Source organism: Dromaius novaehollandiae, chromosome 2 (genome assembly GCF_036370855.1).
Source record: "Dromaius novaehollandiae isolate bDroNov1 chromosome 2, bDroNov1.hap1, whole genome shotgun sequence".
Lineage (NCBI taxonomy): Eukaryota > Metazoa > Chordata > Aves > Casuariiformes > Dromaiidae > Dromaius > Dromaius novaehollandiae.
Window position 1 is genome coordinate 125,221,043 of NC_088099.1, and position 21,217 is coordinate 125,242,259.

Genomic DNA, 21,217 nt, shown 5'->3' on the forward strand with positions numbered 1-21,217 from the left:
GGAGGATTATTTAGAAGTGATAAACAACATGGTATGCTTTTGGATAAAATAAATTAGAGGGAGCGAGAGAAACAGAACAGAAAATGAGGAATAAATATGGCTCTGGGAAGCTATGTGTATATTTCAGTGCAGATCACAACACATTGTTGCCATTGTTATCTGTAAAAATTATTTAGTTTAAGGCCTAAATTAAGGGTTTTAACCAATAATTATGATTTGCAGTAATGAATCTTATTATCTTCTATCTGGGTGGTTTCAAATGCAGTAAAAAGCTTGCGATTCCTTTACGTGAGTGAAAGCTGGCTATGAGGAGAAGACAAACATTTTAGCAAAGGTAAGATACACCTTATACCAAATGCATTAACAAGGCAAGTTAAGGAGATTCTAGAAAAGGCTGCAAAAGCCAAGCAGAATATCTTGCTGCAAGACACTAGAGAAAAATATATGGTGCTTTGAAAGGCTACAATGACTTTCCTGAAATCAGAGGGGAAAGCTATTTTCACAAATCTTGGCCACCTACTTTACTTGCTGTCATCTCTGGTTTGGTTCCAGTTAAGGGCTCAAAGCAACATTTCTCTAACCATGATCCCCAGAGCATTTGCTGATGGGAATGGTTTGCTAAATTGGTTGGTACCTAACAAAGGCTCCTCCTTGTTTTTCCTCCCACTACAGAACATGCTGAATAGGAACAGAGCAAGTATTTTTCAGTTCTTTGTGTTATACAAAATAAGTGTTGTGCAGGCCAAAGGACACTGCAAATGAGAACAGAAAGTCCCCAGATGACCACAGCCAAGAGAAGGGGGAGCTTCACTGGCAGGGAAAGAGAATGAGCCAAAACCAAAGAGAGCTGGGCAAAGAAGAAATATTGTAGACTAAATCAAAAATCATAAAACCAAAAATCATAAAACCCCCATAAAATTAAACAAAACTATCAATAATTTTAATAATTATGCTCATAATAAAATGGGTTATTTTTGAGCAAAATATTTTATTTCAGAAATTTAGCCTTTAACATGTCTTTAAATATTGGCCTACTTCAAAATGCAAAAAAGTCATTTTGAAAGATTTTGTTACTTTGTAAAAATAAAAAATTTAAACATCTTCAGCCTGTTTTACCCTTTTTGAACCAACAAGAGTGGGTCAACTTGACCTGTGCTTGTTAAGTTCTTCCCACAATTCTGCATTTTATATTTAATTTACTATTCAATGGCAATTTTGCATCCACTTTTGGAAAAGTTGTCATCATTAAAATTTATGAATTTTGATATGAATTTTGGGGACTCTTTGATTAAATGATCCCAAAGTAATTTTGGATAATCTAATGATATATTTCCTTTCCTGTTGGGAGTTTGAATAGAAAAGATGATACTAATTGTAATGTCCTTTCCCATGAAAGCTTTCAGGAGTGACCTGTTATTTTGAAAGGCTAACATTTCATGACATTTAAAAATATATATAGTTTGTTATAAAATAAAGCATTTACAGATTTAAACAACAGACATTTCCAGAACATATCCAGGACCAATGGAGATGCCATAATGAAAAATGTTTGCACTGTGCCTAGAAGTAACACTTTGGAAAGGAGCACTGGCTTTCAATGGGAGGTATCAAAATGCCATTGGGATGCTGGGTACTTGCCCATTTCTCTGAATTTGTTTTCTTCCATTCAAACTCTTTGCCTTTTGGACTACTTTTTATTAGCATAAATCCAGGAGAATGGTTAAAAATCAGAGTCCTGTATCATAGTATCACAGTTCTAGAGGCTTCCTTTGGAGACAGCACATTCAGAACTAATTTGGCCACTGGTGAAGAAAATCCACATATTCTGATTCAGTATTTACTGAATGCAAATTGCATTGGCACTAGTAAGAGTTTGAATGAAAGCTAAACCAGGCCTCAGGAGTTGACTGCACACTCCTAATGTGATTTTCTTTTATGGTATGCCTTAAAATGTGTTCCTTTTCCTCAATTAAAGGCACCCAGGATTGGTGCAAAATAGAGAGAGAAAAAAAAAAAAAACCCAAACCCCAGGGTAGAGTCTCATTTAAACTGATGCTCTAAACTCCTCTAATGCCATTGTACACCGGCTGTGTCTGCCTGTATTCCTTGGGCTCAGATCACTTTTGCAGCCCCCTCCTGACATTTTTGGAATAGATTTGACATGTTTTTGTTCTGGATTGTGGAATGATTATCTGTTTCAAACATATTTGGCAAAAGAACCTGGCCACCCTGTCTGTTGGAAGTCTACTACACATCCAGAAATAGCTAAAATGAATGACCCCTGGTTCCTAGTGTAATAAATAGCTTCACTTTGTTGCTTGTGTTAGCTTTTGCTTTTAGCTGCTGTGTTTGGACTCCCAGTCTTGACAAGGCATTCCAGCATAAGCAGGAATGGGATTCCAACTTAAGTAGGAAGTTTTTGTTGCCAAGTTTATTCCCAACATTGTATTGTTCAAATTGCTGGAAATGATATTCTCAACTCCTTAACAGTCTATTTCTAATACACTTGTAAATGGCTCATGATAAATGCCTCTTGTATAGCTATTAATTTTCAACTAAAAGAAATTCATAATTCTGAGAAAATGAGTGAAAAAAGCTGGAAATAGCATGAAAGATAAAAATATTAATAAGGAGGAAAGAGCGGAGAAAGGAGAAAACAATACTCAATGGGGAATAACTTGCAGACTTCTTAAGGGCACAATAATGCAGCTACAGTTGCAGTCTCCAATGTGCAGTGTAGAGGAATAAAAATGTTGTAAGGCATTCCTGATATAGATACTTTTGCTCCTGGAAATGTAAGAATGTGCTAGCAAGATGGCTAATGCAGGGAAACACCTTATGACCTTCATCTCATATTTTTAAAGGATGATGTCCCCCTCCCTGTTTTCAGAGATGCCTGCTTCAAAAGGAAACCTGTATCTCATGATTAGTTGGCCACATGTAGATGCAGACAGCTAAACGCTCACTTTATGAGCAAAATTATCTACGGAAATGGGCTTTGGAGATGTATTGCTTACTTTTTAAGTATTACAGGAAGAAAATCCTACTTGTCTGAGTAAATTTCTCACATTTATCTGTTTCTCTTTGACTTGTACACTCAAATATTGAAATCATTTATGCAGAGATAAAATTAACAGATTAGTCTTAAAGCAAGAAGTGGGCTCAGGCAATTGCTTTTAAACTAGGTATTTCTACTTGAATGCATTCACCTGACTATCTTAGTTATTAGGATGTATGAGCTACACTATCCAGTTATGAGAACTCCACTTTCATAACACAATATTCATTCACTCACTGGATTTTTTTAAATTAAAACATTCAGCAGAAGCTGTGTTAACTTTGGTATGTGTATTTAAAAGATACTATTAATGGACCAGACTGTGAAGATAGGATTAAAGGCTTCTACTGCAATGTAAATGCCAAGGTAAAGCCTAGGTATTAATCAGAAAGAAATGGTGAGTTGAAGCAGTGACATTTTCAGGGGGAAGGAATTGAGGATTTTTTTTTTTTCCAGAAAAAAGCAAAGGAATAGAGTCAAGTTAGATTTCAGTCATGGCACAGGCTTCCTCAAATCTCTTTATTACCACATCCTGTTCCTCCCTGGCATGTACTACTTTTTATATTACGTTAGACCCTATTCTGGCTGATGTGAGGACTCAATGTCCCAGGAAGTGTGCATATACACACTGAGACACAATTCCTCTGCCAAAGCAATGGCAGACAAGAAAAAGAGGGGGACGCTCCTGCTGCACAGGTTTACAGAGCAGAGGAGTGAAATGGTCATTCATCAGGAAAGTGAGCGATGTTTGCAGGCAAAAGCTGAAGGTGAAACGCTAGTTCTGCTGAAACCAGTGGCAGAATATCTTTTGATATCAGTGGCCCAAAGTTGTGGTTGAACTTTGATGATAATCCTTATTTCAGGATCCTTGTTTCAGAAGGAGCTTTTGGTCAGGCCTGTTAAGAATGCAAAGAAGAGTCAAAAAAGTAAACAGGTCACCCACAATGAGAAACAATAAAACTCACTTTGATCAGTTCCTTTCTCTTCCTAAACTGGCACAAAATTGCAGCTCTCAAGGTGTTGACTCACTGGGGTGAACAGGTACGTCGGGCAGATGCAGCAGGTATCACCTGAGCCACCTACCTGATGCTCCCTACATGCTCATGAGGCATTTTTTGATCTGCAGTGGTTTGAAAAGTCAATGTATCTCACAGGATTGGGGTGGTTCATTGATAGCAAAGCATATGGCAGACTGCTAGGAGAAGCTTTGCTAGCTTTCAGAGGTATGTTGTCTCTGCTCCCCTCTCCTAGCATGTGACAAACTTTTTTTCTGTGGGCACATATCCAACAGCCTTATGCTTTTTGCATGAGAAAATGAGAAGTGGCTTGCAGTTTTGGCTAACTACTGTCAATATTAGAGGCAAAGCATATTATATAGAAACACTATGGTGTCAACCAAAATGGAGTAGAAACACATGGTTCTGATGCTCATTTCACAAGTATTGCTGGGATCTTTCCTTAAAGCAGCTGCACTTCATTTTATACTTTCTCTCTGCACAAGCACGGCCAAAGGCTTCCAATAATAGAAAGATTAGTAGGTGGGCAAGAAAGGAGGCAAATGTCTTGGACAGTGCCTGTCCTCCCAGCCTAGTCTGCTCACTTACAAATTTGAAAGGAAACGAAAGAGGGCAGTAGGAATAAGGTGGAAGAACATAGCTTCTTAGTCCTCTGGGGAAGGGAATATTTCATTCCCAGTATATGCCAATACTCCATGCACAGTCCAGTCTATTAAGTTATCTTGGGGGCTTTGCCCTAACAGCAACTATTTAAACTTTCATTATTTTCTAAGCTCTGGATCCTGAATTATTTCAATTTAAAGCACAACAGTCTATTTCACTGAGACTTCCTGCAAAGGTCACCTGTGAATTTTTCTGTTTATAGGTTAATTTTTAAAACAAAATTTTTAGTACAAATACTGAGGGCTTGCCATTTAATTCTGGTTGGCTTCATGCTGTATCAGCTGCTCTAAATTCATAACTGCCTGAACTGAGTTCAGCAATTAATTTAGCAGCCCCGCTCTTGATATTCCTTCCCTAAAAGATTCTGAAGCCAGAATAGACATTCTTTTCCTCACATTTAGGTATTATTTTTTTCTTATTTAGTTATTATTGCACTTTATCTCCCCGTTACACTTCTCTATGCCATAGGAGCAAGAGTATTCACAAGTGCCTCCTGCCGGGCAGGGAGGCACGCGCGGATGGGCAGAGAGTTCAGTGCCGAGGCCACCGACAAGCGTGGCCGTGGTGCTGGCAGACAGCAAGACTGCCCCAGGTGAGCTGACTACCCCGGATAGCCAAGCGAGCCTTGCCCAGGCTGAGTTGCTCCCAGGGTGGGAGCATCTCACAGCATTTCATAATAACGGCATTAAAAGCTCATGTTGCTGTAATCACATAAACAATAGCATGAAAATTAAAAAATATGGTTGTTCTTCAGCATTCTTGGTGGTGATAAGCACTGAGGACTAACCTGATTAAATTTCATCCAAATACAAAGCTGTTAAGAGGATTTAATTACATATAGTTTCTCTCCAGTAATCCAAAAACTAGTAGAAATGTGCATCCCTTTGGAGTTTCATTTTCAGGCTAATAAGTTGAATAAAGGCAATAAAGATATATAATTCAACGTAGGGCTTCTGAAGTCTATGAATCCAGTGTAATAGCTAAATATTCAGGGCCAGTGGGTAGAAATTGATAAATGTTAAATGCTCTTCGAGGAATAAAGTTCTGCTGCTCACAGTGTCACTGCACTCTAATTTCTTAACTGGGAGGGATGACAAAATCTTTCTGATTGTCTACCAAAGTATGAAAATATAGCACACACATGCCTGAAAAATAATGGGATAATAATGACATACTGAAAAGAGGATTGTATAAACGGAAAGGACGAATCTATAACTAGCCAAAATGGGTCTCGCTATGTGGTGCAAAAGAAAAAAACCTATGCATTCATTTTGATCTGAGAGTACGAGGTCACAGGAACTGTTAAGTGAGGTAAAGAAAAAGGTGAACAAATGGAAGGAGCACTGTAGAAGAGCATGAGGAAGTAAACAAGAATGATAAAGAGGAAATAGCATAAGTAGGAGACTGCTAAAGTGCATGTATTGGCATAGATTTTCTCTCAGGAATTTGAAAATTTATTAATGAACACTATCTAATTAGCAGAGCCTAATTCCTAAACAGTGTGAAATCAATTAGTATTTTTTTCAAAAATGGCAATTCTCATCCATTCGTTATACTTGATTTTAATTAGAACTGTGCTGGAAGGACATGATCCAGAATGGTTATGCTTGATAGCTGTGGTGCATAGATGGAAAAGTATGATAACAACTGCCATCCATGCTGGATCTCAGAAAAAATACACCTGATTTGTATAGCAGCAGAAAGTGGAAGGTACTTAGGGAAAATGTAGATGAAGTTGAGCAAATCTACCTGGCCCTTCCCTCGGTATATCTTCCTCATTTCCAGCTGTCATCGTATTTTCTGAGCCAGAGGTTGCATCCATATTATCATTTTCTACAAAGTAGTGCTCCATGAGTTTTGCTATTCTCTTTTTGAAATAATTAATATTGTAGTATCCTCTAAACATTCTGTGACAGCAAATCCAACACCTTGGTTAAACAAATCATGCAAAGGTTTTCCCCCCTCTGTGTTTTAAACTTGCTGTCTCTTTCCACTGAAGAGTGGTGGACTATTTAATTTATCCTCCTAAGGAATTCTATTCCCCTGCTTTTTTTTAACCTTTCTCTGCACTACAGTCTTTCAGACCAAGACTGCAAGGCAACACTTGGGATACAGGAACACCAGGGATTTTATGGGTGATGTAATGAGGTTTTCTGCTTTGTTCTCTGCTCCTTTCCTAGCAATTTCTGCTGCAGTGATGATGTGGAGGATCTTGTCTATCAAAATAACTCAATTAGTTAGTTATATGTTCATTCAAAATGAATATAGTATGAAGGGGGAGAAATGCCAGGCATCTATATTGTTATCACTGATTACCATTAATGATTTTTCTTTAGGAGAAAAGCAAACAATAATGAATGAGACTGAATCAATGAAATGAAATCTCTGGGACATACAGTTCATATTTCCTACTAAGTATATGCATAATATCGGCCTTCTTACTTGCTGCCATTTCATTCTCTCTCCGTTTCTTTACTTAAGTCTTTGTCCTCAGGGCAGAGGCACTTCACATATTCAGAGTCTTTGGGGCATATCATCATTTGGACATGTGAAAGCTCATGTTGCTGGATAGGTACTAGTGCAAATGCATATTCTTTTCATATATGGTCAAGTTCTTTTGCTAAAATGAACGTATGGAAGTAAAACTAAAAGAAGCAATAGTGTTAATGTTTATAAATTAGAAACACAAATTCTTGCACTAGCAAGGCAGCAGGAATAGCAAATATGGCAACGCTTCAGTGTCTCACAGTAATTTAACTGGCCTAGGCAGATTTGCCACAAATTAACATCAACTGAATGCCATAGAAAGGCCTTCCCTGCTCTACCTTTATGCCACAGCACAAGCAAAAATGGGTTAACCAGCACAATGGATTACCACATCTGGAGTTTTCTGTGGCCATTGCAGCCAGCCATGACTTCCCTCAAATGGTGCAATACAGCATAAAAAATTGCCCCATACAGCACCAATTTCAGATTAAAAAAATCAGGCTGGCAATGGTGAGCTTCTTGTCAGCTTTGCCTGTCATCCTCAGACCTATGTGATCTGCAATTTGGTCTTTTATCTTCCGCAAAAAAAAAAAAAAAAAAAAAAAAAAAAAAAAAAAAACCCAAAAGCAAAAAACCAAAAAGCAGTCTGAGCTAGTTCTGACTGAGAACAAATAAAAATTTGTCCCAGAGAATGTTTAGCCGGGGTACAAAGTAAGATCTCTTCAACACATCAATCATGGTGAAAGCCAAACAGCTAATATGGACTTCTGACTGCATGCACCCTGCATTTGCAGGTTTAACACTGTTGTGAAGAAGGTCTAACAACCCTTCCAGGCTCTATGTGAAAAGCTTACAAATTAGGAAATGTGGGTAAGGTGGTAGAGAAGAAAAGACTTACTCTGTAGATAACGCTACAAAGCCAACTTTCAGGACTATCCAGACTGCCCGCTAGAAGTGCCTCCTGTAGCAGCTGTGCTGTGCTCACATCCTTTTTCAGGAGGGTGGTGAATGGTCTGGAGCACTCTGGATTCAAGGCTGATGTGCCCTGTCTCCATACTGCACAAAGCAGACATCGTAGCTGCCTACACATTATGACTGATTTCCACAGACACTACAAGGCATCAGCATCTGGTAGCCTGGACAGTAGCTGTTTGAATCCCATATCCCTCTCTTACTTAGGGTAACTTAGATAACAGAATAGTTGCAGTGATTTTCAGCAACTATTATAGGTGGTCTGAACACAACCATCATGCCCACAGAGTAAGCATGTGTATTTGAACTCCCTTGGGCTTCCTGTCCAAAGCTATTTCTATTTTATGACCCACATTCCCAAACATCACAAGTCAGGCTTGCTGGCAAATTGCTGAAAGAAAACAATTAATTTGTTTCTTTCAACACAATTTTAATTTTTCTCCATTCAGGCACAGTGTGAGTCAGTGATTGCAATGGAAAACATACCAACAGATACGAAACTTGGCTGTTATTGTGTACACTAAGTCGGGCATAATTACGAACATTTTTGTTAGAAAACATACCTTTCTCCTTTCCTCTGCAGCTTCCAGCTTCTTCTGGATCTCCTCAAGAGAGAGTTCTTTCTTCTTTGGAGAGGCTAAAGTTCGCGGTGCTTCTGAGACCGGAGATGGTGGCTTTAGGATCAGTTCGAAGGCCTGGCCGGAGGCACGTTTGTTGATTTGTTTAACTTCCATGTCTGCACAGGAAGGTGAGAAATGGTAAGCCCTGCAATACTTCAGTGGTTTTGAGGAGAGAAGCAGCACAGACAGTAGTTTAGGATCAGAAGTATAGACAAAAGATTTAGCATCTTTGCCTTTGCCAATTTAAATGAAATTGCAGATTATGTGCTGAAAACTGTTCTCAGGAGAGGTACATTCCATTTTATCTGTAACAATTTAATTATATCTTAATCTTATAAAGATAAAAATTTACAGTAGTTTTGGAAACTTAGTGGGGTTCTCTGTCATTCCACACTGCTGGAGAGAAATGACCAAGCTAATTAATGCTTTAAGCACGCTTTCATCTCTTCTTGGTTTCCTTGAGAATTATGTGAGCTGTGAAGACCTGTAATTCTCAAATGGGATGCATTTCTCAGGGTACTAAGAAAGGTACAGCTCAGTAGAGAAGGGCTAGCTATAACAGTTTAGTTAGTTGTTATTAGCAACAAATATCCAGCATCACGTGTAATGCCCAGTCAATAGAAGGTAATAGCCAAAAACAGCAAATGAATTGTTAAATCGGCAAAATATCGATCGACTAACATTAGATGCTGGGAGAGTGAACTGAGTCATTTCCCAGGGTGAGCACATTATCTGACATGCAATGTGATTTCCAGTGAAAGTTACTCACCATCGTACTTATAGATGTTCATGTTGCGAGGTTCAGGGTAAAAACAAGAGCAGATCAGAGAGAGCATGGACAGCTCCTTCATCTTTTCCTTGTAAGCTGAAACAATAGACCTTGTTAGCACATTTCACTTTACCAGTTCCTCCTTAGTGAGCATCTAATTGAGATGACTGGCTAGTGACCAGCAAATCTGCTGTATCATCCACCTGGCAGATTTCTCCGGGATATTTACTTTCAACTATTCCAAACGTGGAGGCTTTATCATCTGACAAATATGAGATGTTCAGTACTGTGGAGACTGCTTCTGATCTCCCATATGACTTCAACTTTGGCTGTAACATACACAGTCCTTTTTAGTTTATAGAAAGTGAATCTGGCTACAGCAAATGTATTTAATATTGGAATAGTGCCATGACCCTACTGTGTCTTGGCAGGTGGAGAGAAGTGAAGCTCTTATAAATTCTGTGATGTTTCCAAATGCAATGGAGAAGAGCTCCAAAAAGATGCCCGTGTGTTGCAGCATAGGCAGATCCTAAAGACATTATCTGTTACAAATGAAAATGTCATCCAGATAATTAACAATAAAGCCAGAAATAAGGACAAATTTATAGCATGCTTAGCAGGATGTACTTAATATGTAGAACTACTTGAGACAAAAAGAGCTTTTCTTTCTGCACTTACTATCCAAAATAATTTACTTCCATATTCATTTCTAGTGTACATCATCTGATACAATAAATACCCTTATGATTTACCTTTACTGTTAGTCTGTAGTCCAGTAATGGCTACAGAGTGCAGTCACAGACTGAGGAGGAGTTGGTGTAGAAATGGTGATACCAATACCTAACCATTATATAATGTTTTGCATTCACTCTTTACAGTTGCTATCATACCAATTCATAACTAGGAAAACAGAAAATTGCTTGTCAGGTCAAAGACAGATCCCAGACTAGAACTAGCTCTCCTGAGTCCTAGTGCAATATCCTAGCCACTGACCACACTGTATAAACCATATATATTTGAGACTGCTCCAGAAACCATCCTGGCACACACAAATCCCTTCTACTACATCGCAGCTACAGAGGAAGACACAAGTTTGCTGCCAGCATGTGAAAACATGGCTTAAAATATAACTGGTTGAAAGCATTGTAATAAACGGATTGGCCCAAATTAATCCTTGATATTACTGAAAGAAAATCAGGACATCCCTTTGATCTTCAGATAGTAGATACATATGACACCATCATTTAGTCTTCCTCACGGCTGCTCTTCTGTCTTTTGATTTTTTCCTACTCAGAAAGACCTGAGGGCGATGAGGGCTTGAGAGCCTTTAGGTGGTATTTGTGTGGTATTTATTTAGGTGGTGTTTAGGTGGTGGTATTTGAGGGATACTTGAATGATACGTCAGTTCAGGACTAGATTTCTAACTGTTAGTGGATGAGCTTTGCATGGGGAGGGGGGCCCTAATCACGGGGCACTAGATAATCCACCCAAAAGACATACAGCTTTACACAAACCATTGGCGGAAGCCAACATCTTAGATCAAGACTGCTTTCAGTGAACTGAGGTTGTCATGGAAGCTTGGAGTTAGCACTTGGACAAGTGCTTCTTTCGATACATAAGTATAAACCTGCACAGAATAACTCAAGAATCCTCTGGAGAGAAAAATGACATCAAACTTATGCCTGTTAATAGTTAAACATATTGGTATCATGAAAAGCATAATCTAAAGTTTGCACCAAAAAAGTCTGATAGCCATTCAGATAATTTCAGGGAGACTTATCAGAAACGTGCCAATCATCGATGCCTTCCATATTCCTGTCAATCACATTTATAAGAACATTTATTCATGTCCCATGAAATGCTCAGTAGATTCACTCCTCAGTGAATAGAAACCTTTGAGAAATTTCCTGAAATTAAAATGGTTAAGGAAGTGTTTCCTGCTCTAAAATTGCCAGATAGTGTTGTTCATTTAGGTCCCCATCCAACAAAGCATTTAACAGCGTGCTTAATTGCAAGTACACAGTCACAGTTGTGTAGATTGTCCTTTGAGGGCTTCTCCAACCAGCTGCCCACACCACCAAATTGCACCCTGTTCAGCAGTCAGGTTGTGTGGTGGGAACATATGGGACCTTGTGGCTTTGTGCACTGGAGGAGAGCTTTGGGATTCTACCCAGAGACAGTTGGACTTGCATGTTCCCTGAGAGGCTGCTGAACATACAGAAAATAGACTTCTGGTTGCATGTTAAGGACAACACCATTGGTGTCACAAGCTGAAAGCTAGACATTCTTGAGAGTTTGAATTCTTCCTACAACTCAACCTTGAGATATCTTTATAGAAAGAGCCTTGGAAAGAGGTGTCCTAGGAATCCTGCCTTTTGGGGCCTTTGTTATTATTTTTTATCTTTGCTTGACATTGAATATTTCTTGTCTTCTAACAGTATATAAAACAATTAGAGAAAGGTGTTTGTTCTCCCAGCTTGTCATCTGCAAAACATGGCTTGAAAAAGATAAGAACATGCTCTGCTTTCTTTCCTGTCAGTACAATAGCTGCACTGAAAGCACGATGGTTGTCCTATTTCATTCTGGCCACTGACAGAGTTAGGGCGACTTTCCATGCTTTACAAGCATTACATTTTATTTTTTCATGGTATTGATTTAGTCTCTATTTGCCCTAGAAAGTTCTTCAACCATAGTTAGAACTTGGCTTGAATACACACGGCACGGCACGTTCTGGAGGCTACTGCAACCCTGGAAACCAAACAGCATGTGGATAATACGGCAAAGCGCAGGAAAGGATTCCTATTCTGCCTCAAGCAGCCATTGTGAGGGTATGTAAAGTACTGTATAACCGCAGTGTTGATAAATACCATTTTGCCATTTGGGGGATTAAGGGCTGAGAGTCTCAAGGGAACTGAAGACCTAGAGACTTCCTCAGGTGTCCAGCATCAGTGTTGTGATCACTTCTCCCCCTTGACTAGATAAAGAACAGCATATTTGGCAGGCTTGCACAACAGGAGCCCTGAACTACTCAGCTGTTGTGTCTTGAACTGCCATACATAAAAATGAAGCAGTATTGTTAGCCCAGTCACAACTAAGTAGGCACCGTAGTAAGAGGTCTAATTAGAGTGACTGGCCAGTGTCACCTAAGAAGTGCATGGCTGAACAGGGAGCTGAGCTGTGGTTCCCGAAAGCCTAAGGAGCTAGCATTGCAACCATGCAAACATGTTTTCTTGGAAGGCAATATTTTTACATTAAGAAAGCATCACTGTTAGGCCAGAAGGCCAACTGCACTACATCTATGCAATATGCACAGGACTCTGGTGCGTAATTGAAATAGGCACAAAAATGATGTCTCTTATAGTGGATCTTTTAAAAACTGGCAAAAAGAATCAGTGATTGCAACAAAGTTTATTTCCCAAATGTGTTACAACTGGTTTGCTAATTATATAGCTCCTTGTGCAGTCATGCTGAGTATGTATCACTGCAAGTTAAATGAAGGAAAATAAATGATGTTAATTGTAATAATACAAAAGCTTTGATAGGCAAATTACCAGGAAAGAACAATGTTGACAGAAGACTGCAAGAGAATCTTCTCAGTCCTACATAACAAGAATTAAATATTTAGATGCATTAAATGCTTTAAAGTCAGGCAGGAACAGAACACAGATTTTTGCTAAAACTAAAAAGGGATTTTCATATTGGTAATTCTTGCAGTTCTGTTGTGAATATCCTGGTATTTACAGATCTTCTTAAATTCTTAAGTTTTGTGATTACTTCAGAACCTCATCTTTTTTTTTTTTTTTTTTTTAAGTAATTTTCTCATATTCATGGTTGCAGAGAAAGGCTTAGAAATGTTATCTAATGCTCCTAAAAGCTTTGATAGCCTTAGAGAAGTAGAATCTCAGACTGGTTTGAAACTCATGAATGCATGAGTGCTTCTAAATGAGACCCAAATGCATCTCCTTAATATCACGATTTTAAGCTGATCTCGCCACTTTCTGAAAAAATCTATCATTATTTTTAATAGCTATGTTTAGACATTGTGAAACCACTCCCTGCTTTGGATGAGCATTTCCATGCTCCTTTGTGGACTCTTGCTGATCCAGGTAGGATTTCCTGGAGGCTTTCAAGAGCACCAATGCTACACATCTGCATTAGCAAGCAGTGAAGCATAGGAGGACAGGATCTGTTGAGGGAAACAGTTCTAAAGATTCAGTTCCCATGCTATATATATTTTATGGGACTTTTCTTTAGACTAATTTGGTCCTGTGAGCTGTACGACTGTTCGTGGTTGGAGCACAGTAGATGCAATACTAGAGCATATCTTCCAATTTCATTACCTCTCAAGCAAACCAGCTTCTGTGCTCTGAGATTGCTCTGCAGTGTGAACCCAAGCATGGTCAGCTGGGAGGTATTGATGATTCACTTCAAAAGCTCTCTCTGACCTCGAATGATGCACTTATCCAGATGCATCCCATACTTCTCCATTAATGAGATAACCAGCCCACTGCTAGCCCTCCAGCTCACTTGCCCATTAAGTGAAGCTGAGAGGGAAGAGTCCTACAGCTGCTATTAATAAAAGTCAGCAACCAGTTATTTGCTGCTGGTAGAAATATGGAGATTAGGGAAAACACTGGTATAACCACCCTGTCTGCCCTCATATGTTATCAAATAGCTATAAGGAATTTTTTACAGAATGCGCTGTAAAATGATAATCTGTCCTGACTGAGGAGCCGTGGGCAATTTGGGTCACATTTTGTTCCTTGGCAAAGCACAGTTAGGACAGATTGCTGTGTCACAGCAGAGACCATTATTCATAATCAAGACTATTTTTAACACACAAAAGCAGAGGGATAAGTATAAATGTCACTTATAATTAACATTTGATGAATGTAAATCTGTTGATTCCTTTTGCCTTACTGAATGCAATCCACAAATAATAAACTGTTATTGTTTTTTGACACTTCGAGTCCCACCTTTAGCTCCTAGCCAACTAGTTGCTTGAGGTTTTGCTCACCTGGAGGGAAAAGAGAAACTGTCACAGTTTGGTGTAGAATGGTGTCAAAATGCAGAATTCATAACACAGCTTAGCCCTATGTTCCCTTGTCAGGGAACTTACTCATGAAATAGTCAGCTTTTCTGAGATGAATTCCAGTTGGTGAACTAAAATCCCACTTTTTTTTTTTTTTTGGATTTGGAAAAGATTTCAGAGGAAGAAATAAAATTAGATGAAGCATGAAATGAAAGACACAGAAGATCTACTACAGCCATCCCTTACATTGATTCCTCAGGGATGTTATTGACAAGTGATTTGTTATGAATATCACTTTGTTAATGCTCCCTTTGAAGCGCTAGAGTTTTTGGTTTGTTAATGCAATGCTTTTAGTCATGAAAAGCCATGTTATTTTGTGAATACCAAAACCCATAATCTGTTGGACAGTACTTTTTTTTGGGGGGGGGGGGGTAATCCATTTCAATAATGTGATGCTTTTTTTTTTCTGTCAAATGAAATAGTGTTATGTGACCATAACTGTTATTCATTCCTAATAGAAGTAAGCCAGCTCAGGCCTATAAAAAGATTGGTCTGGTCTGCATTTGAGTCACATTTTGGTGTTTTCTCAGTCTTTTAGATACAATTCTGATTAATCTCCACTGATTTTTAAAAGATTTTCATTGATTTTAAAATCTTTTTTTAACCATTTTGTCAGTGAAATCTTTGTAAGAAAGCACAAGAAACTAGACTATGGCTTCTAGTCTCACTCTATGAATACTGGAAATAACAGGTAAGGAAGTCTGCAGCCACAGCCAGCATGAGAAGGGGCAGACAAATACTTATTTCCAGCAATAAGATTGTGTAGTTTCTCTATAGCTGGCTAGGTATTTGAAGCAAAATGTATGATGCATGCTGAGAAGGTAGTGAACTAGTGTTACATGGGATTGGGGGAAGAAAACCCCAAGAGGGGGCATGAGAAATAGAGTTCCACATATCATTTAACTTTAGGTATTGCCTTAAAGGTATGAGGCTGGGATTCACTCTAATCAATGCTGGTCATCTAAAACTTAAGACAGCTAGTTTACAGCTGTCATACAGGCTTTCTTTTTAGTCAATGAAGAGCGAAGCACATCCAGGAAGTGAACGGTTCCATTCCAACACAGATGTCTAAGATAAATGAAGTAGGTTGTCTGAAGGGCACTGCATCCCCTGGCATTATCAGAAAACCTATGGAAGTTTACAGGCCTATGGAATTGCCAGCAACGGAGGGAGTGAAGGCAAAAGCCCCTGCAGCGAGTACCTGTTATCCATCACTTACCCTCAGCCATGACTGATGTCTCATTTTGGTAATTCATACAGGTAGAGCTTATTTTATGACTGTGTCTCTGAATGCAAAACACTGTTCTACAGAGTATTCTCTGTGAGCAAGTCTATCTTGCAGCTTCATGTATGTACGTCCTTCTCTGGTTTCCCTGACAAAAATCAGATACTAATGGCTCATGAACTCAAAGTGAAGGCAGTTAGAGATAAGCTGGACAAATCTGCCTCCTTAATGTCCTAGAGTGCTCACCTATAGGTGGCATAGGACCTTAACGTGGGGCCATTCTGTAATGAGCAGCTCTTTAAAATTACACTGATCAGATGCTGCAAAGCATTTTAATAAAGAGAAGAGAATAGGGTTTGGGTCATTCCCCCGGCCTCCAATTCTGTGATATTTCTGCTTCTACAACATAAAAGAAGCAGGTTTGATAAAAAGGAAATAAGAAACAGAGATCAAGGAAGAGAAAATATGAAACATTTTCTAACGTAATTCCAGAAAATGAGAAAGAAAGAAACTGGACAGATCTAATCTGCTTTTGCAGCAATTCAGAGTTTTGAACACTAGTTTAGACATTCATTTCTATAACCTTCATGACTGTTCTGAGATCAGTAAGGCTATCTAGGTTTCAGCAGAAGTATTTGTGATTTTACTGTCTCCAAAGAGAGAGCCTTCTAAAAACCTGCATTTGTGTCATTCATAAAAGCACAGGGGGGCAGTGAAATCCATAAGCATTTTAGCAGAAGTTCCTCAACATGCAAGGAATAACGCAAGTGACAGAGCTGAACCTTCAACTTCCTATTAAGATCATGTCAAATTGTACCAGACTATAAACTTAGCCCTTGCATGCCACTTCTACAGCATCCTTCAGGCGACAGCACAGCATCTGACTGGAGAACCCAGCTGAAGGCATACAAGCAGATGTTTCCTTAGGTAAAGAGTGCCCGATAATGATTTTCTTACATGTGCCTCTGTGTAGATGCAAACACCTGCACATTGTCAACTTGCAGATTGGAGGATGGCACAAGTCTGACTGAGACTTGCCCCCAGATTTTCAGCTTAATCATTAATCATTGCTGTGCATATTTGGACTAAAATGTACTGCTTCATATGGCATTTCTGTGATTTGTACTTAATGTGTGCGGTTGGATATAAATGTCTTTGTTCACTTTATTTTCTGATGTCAAAATGTTAATGTTATGGAAGAGGTGAAGTTACTATTTTACATTATTTTAATTAATATAATTTTGACCGGTGAATCTATGAAAAAAATCATTTATTGAACCTGATTGTTATGGTCACCTGTAACACAAGTTAATGGGACTCTTTTGTTGGGGTAATGCAACTACACTGTCAAAATTAAATTTTAATGGAAGGGGATTTTTTTGAATCTAGAAAAAATACCTTTTCATGGTTACTTTCATGGAACTGCTCCTTTCCCAGCTCTGCAGAAACTAGTCTGTAATGGTAGCAAAGCCACACACTGCTTTATCTCTTCTAAGCCATTCCCTCATGGAGCCATCGCATCACACCAGCATGAAGAAGTCTTGGCAGCTGAGTTCCAGCTGCGGGGAATGTAACGGAGCCTAATGCAGATATGGAGGTCTGTGGGTTTTCTGTAGATTCCTCAAATCCATTTAAATTTCAGGGACCCTTTGCCAGGATGAAAACAAAAATTTCAAAGATCTTTTTTCCTGGAGCAGAAGACCTTCTCCTATAAGGTCTGGACTGCCCTTGCAATTTTTTCAAGAGGATCTCTAAAGAGATTTTTCCCTCCCTATTTCCACATCCCATTTCTCTCCCCATGGTTTTCTTTCCATAGAGCTTTTTCCATAGAAAAGGATGTGAGCTGCTAAAATAGACTATGTAGAAAAATGAGAAGGTGAATAGTGAGGTATGAACTCAAAGGCTTTATTACTAAGACAGATTTATTTCCTGCCAGTTAACTGAAAGAAACTGTTTAGTATAATAATATTTTATAGTGTCTCTCACTAGCATTTCAGGGAAGTTCTACTCCTGTTCTTTGGATGATTTGTCAGGATGCTGATGTTTAGGATGCTGATGCTATGCCTACCTTCATAAGAGGCCACCACAGCCACTGAGTCTTGCACAGAAACACTACGCCATGTGAGTGCGAAACTGGTGTAAGCTGAACAAGCACATCAATAGTTCACAACTCTTTAATACAACCCCATGCTGTAGTCAAAAAAGTCATTCTGCCATCTGCTGTCTCCTGTGTTGTCTGGAGGGACAGAAGACTGTGGGTTTTCAGTTATGGGATGATGTGAACTGAAGAGATGTTCCTGAATTAGAACTGAGTGGAAAAGAAAAAGGAAATAGGCATTAACAGCTGCAGTAGGAGGAAATAACTCTTACTTGCCTCAGCTTGTCTGCTTGAGAGCCCTTGGTTTTATTACATAATCGCACACCAGGAAAACAGTCTTTTTTCGGTTGGCACCATAGCCATCTTAGTTCTCTCAGGTGTTATAGAAAAACGCTCAATTTTACTTTTTGTTTAGGAATACTGCTAGCGCTTATGGTAATATTTGTGTCAGGTCTGATCCTATCATTAGATTCCCTTTTCTCAAGAAAAAGTCTCTATCCCCAGAAGCTATCACTAGGAGTTTTATGTGAATGATTTAAGGATCAAAACCTTAAACTCTGGAACTTTTCAAAAGGAGGACTTGCTTTTCATGATTTAACGTTCACTGTCTGTAATATATTTCCTTCATATCATATGTCTGAATGGTCGTCACATAGGTAAATTCCATCACCAGCACACATAGCCACTAGAATCTTTTACTTCTGGGACAAGTTACATATAAAGTGGCTTAAAAAGCCAGATATTTCACTCTAAAATCTCCTCTGAGATGGCTTTGAAAATCCTCAGTGGTAAGCAGCCCTGAACCAGGATCTCAGTCTCCACATAGGAAAAAGGCAGTATTTTAAGGAACACTAACGTTCATGCATGAAAGCAGAAGGCTTCTTGGTGACTTGCCTCAACTCACTTATATCAATCCTGCTGTACACAGACTTTGTACCACAGGTTATCTTGTCTCAAAGATTTTTGAGATTGGGGCTATCTCCTGTACTAACCTTCCTTAAAAGCAGCTTAGGAGAGTCATTTCAGGACTTCCCAGCAGCAGAAGAAACCCCAAGTTTATGAACTCTTTCCTTAGAAGCAGTTGTGTAGAGCCTAGGAGCTACCAAAGCATACCGCTTCTTGAGTGCAAAGTCGTGGTGCTTGGTCCTGGGTCCGCAGTGGTGGCTGGAGCACCAATGACTTATAAGGGAGGTGGTACTTCTTTGATGTCCATGTAATAGCTAGCAAACAAGTGAGATGTGGCATGGTCTAAGCTATAGCTTAAAACTCACAGGGTGAGTTGTGGAGCCTGCACATGGCCCACATTCTCTGACAGCTCTGACATGGAGATATGAATCACCATAAAGGCCCTGTGACCTACGATTTTCTGCTCCCTAGTGATCCAGGTATTGGAAGGGAAGTGCGATTTTCAGTCCTTGTATTGAATGTGTTGGCTTCCCCTGGAGCATCCAGCAGTCAGAGGCTGGGCTATTGGAGATGACTGCCATCCCCCAGCGCATTCTTAAGGTCATCTCATTATTGTGTTGCAGTAGCATACAGAGATCCAGCTGAGATCTGTACTAAATACTGTACAAAAGCATCAGATGAGAACATCCTGTGCCAAAGAGCTTCCTGTGTAGGTGAAAAAGTCCACAAAGGAATGCTGGGGCTGAAATGACACAGAGAGGTGGAAAAAATTGCTTTAGGTCAAAGACCCAGTCTGTAGGAAAGCCTCATGGAGCACCCAGATCTCCTGACTCCTGCATCAGTGACATACTCCATTAGACCAGGCTGTCTCTGAGAATGGGGCAGACTATATTTGCTAACTGGTAAAATGTCCTATGGAGTGATGATACAAATTCCAGTATCATAAAATAGACAGTAATTGCTTAGCCTATTATGATCAAACAGCATTTTCCCAAGGCATGAAACATGCTTCAGGTTCTGTTGCAGTGCAATAAGACTGTGTTACTAGGGCAGGATGTGACAAAGTTGGCTGTCAGCATTTCTTTGATTTTTTTTTTTTTAAATATCACAGTCTCAGCCATGTGTGTTTGGAACAGCTTTATTTATTTGATTTTTCATAATGATCTCTTCAGAGATTTCCACTGACTTAATTTGTATCACCCTGATCCCTTTATGCAGTTTTGACAAACTCTTCTTGATCTTGCATCATCTGGTCTTGCATCACCCACTGTCTTTGGATGTCATTTTATTCTATGCTGGCTGTGTAATACCGTGCCTGAAGAGTAATGGCATAATCCTGGCATATTGTCAGTCTTGTAATTGACAGATTTCTGTTATTGTTTTATTTCATGTTGACACAGTAGATACTTTCTGGACTTGTACTGATATTTTGATTATGTTATGATACCCCGCCCCAACTTTGGACTTAGATTACAGTCAAACTATTCTAAGAGTCACACTGAAATTCTTAAGAGAACACATTTTAGCAGAATTGCCCACATGTTCTGAAATCAAAAAGTTTTTTTTTTCTGTGTTGGTACAGCATCAGGCAAGGAATGGCTCAAGATGCTTCTGCAAAGAAAGCAATTAAGAAAGACTGAGTAAGGAATCAACCTTTCTCTCTTTCCATACTTCAGGTCCAGAGACTCAACTGTTGTAAAGTGGTGTACCCCAGTCAGTTGAGCAGACCTGCATTGCCTGCAATGCCAGTTTCCATTAATAGAGAGTCTGGTCTCGATAATCTGGACTAGATGATCTCCAGAGGTCCCTTCCAAACTCAACAGTTTCGTGATTCTGTGATTCTGTGGTCCTTGCCATTTTTCTGAGATCAGATATACATGTCTTTTAATAGATCTTTAACTGTAAGTGAGGTATAAAATGTGAAACTTTTTATAATTCATATAGAGGTTGTAACTACAGTTCTTATTAACATACATACTGTGCCACTCCAAAGCATGCATATTCAGATACCCTAGATTTTCTTCCAAGATTTTAAAAATTGTGTTTCGAAGTGATGAGGCCCAAAGCACTATTTAGTCATAACAAGGCCAGAAAATAAGCTATAAATTCAATTGCAAGGTGTATTTGTTTATTTAGGCAAAGATAATGCAGAGGGCAATGAGCTTAGTAAAAATTTGTGTTTATATTATACAGGATAAATGAAATTATAATTTGGAGTAGGGATGGACTCTTTGTCTTTATATTCCAGTAATTAAATGTGTTCCTTGCTTGCTGAGTCATTTCAGTGAGTGCAGAACCTATTGCAATTATT

The 21,217-nt window shown here is 39.0% G+C and overlaps 1 protein-coding gene across 1 annotated transcript in view; it reads right to left on the minus strand.

The window, feature by feature from the left end:
• Positions 1 to 21,217, minus strand: part of STMN2 (stathmin 2) — a 40,989-nt gene that overhangs the window by 4,784 nt on the left and 14,988 nt on the right. Inside the window, exons 2-3 of the mRNA XM_026100701.2 lie at positions 9,586 to 9,681; positions 8,760 to 8,932 (exon numbers count right to left, since the gene is read on the minus strand). Coding sequence (XP_025956486.1) covers positions 8,760 to 8,932; positions 9,586 to 9,681 — 269 coding nt within the window. The remainder of the gene's footprint in view (positions 1 to 8,759; positions 8,933 to 9,585; positions 9,682 to 21,217) is intronic.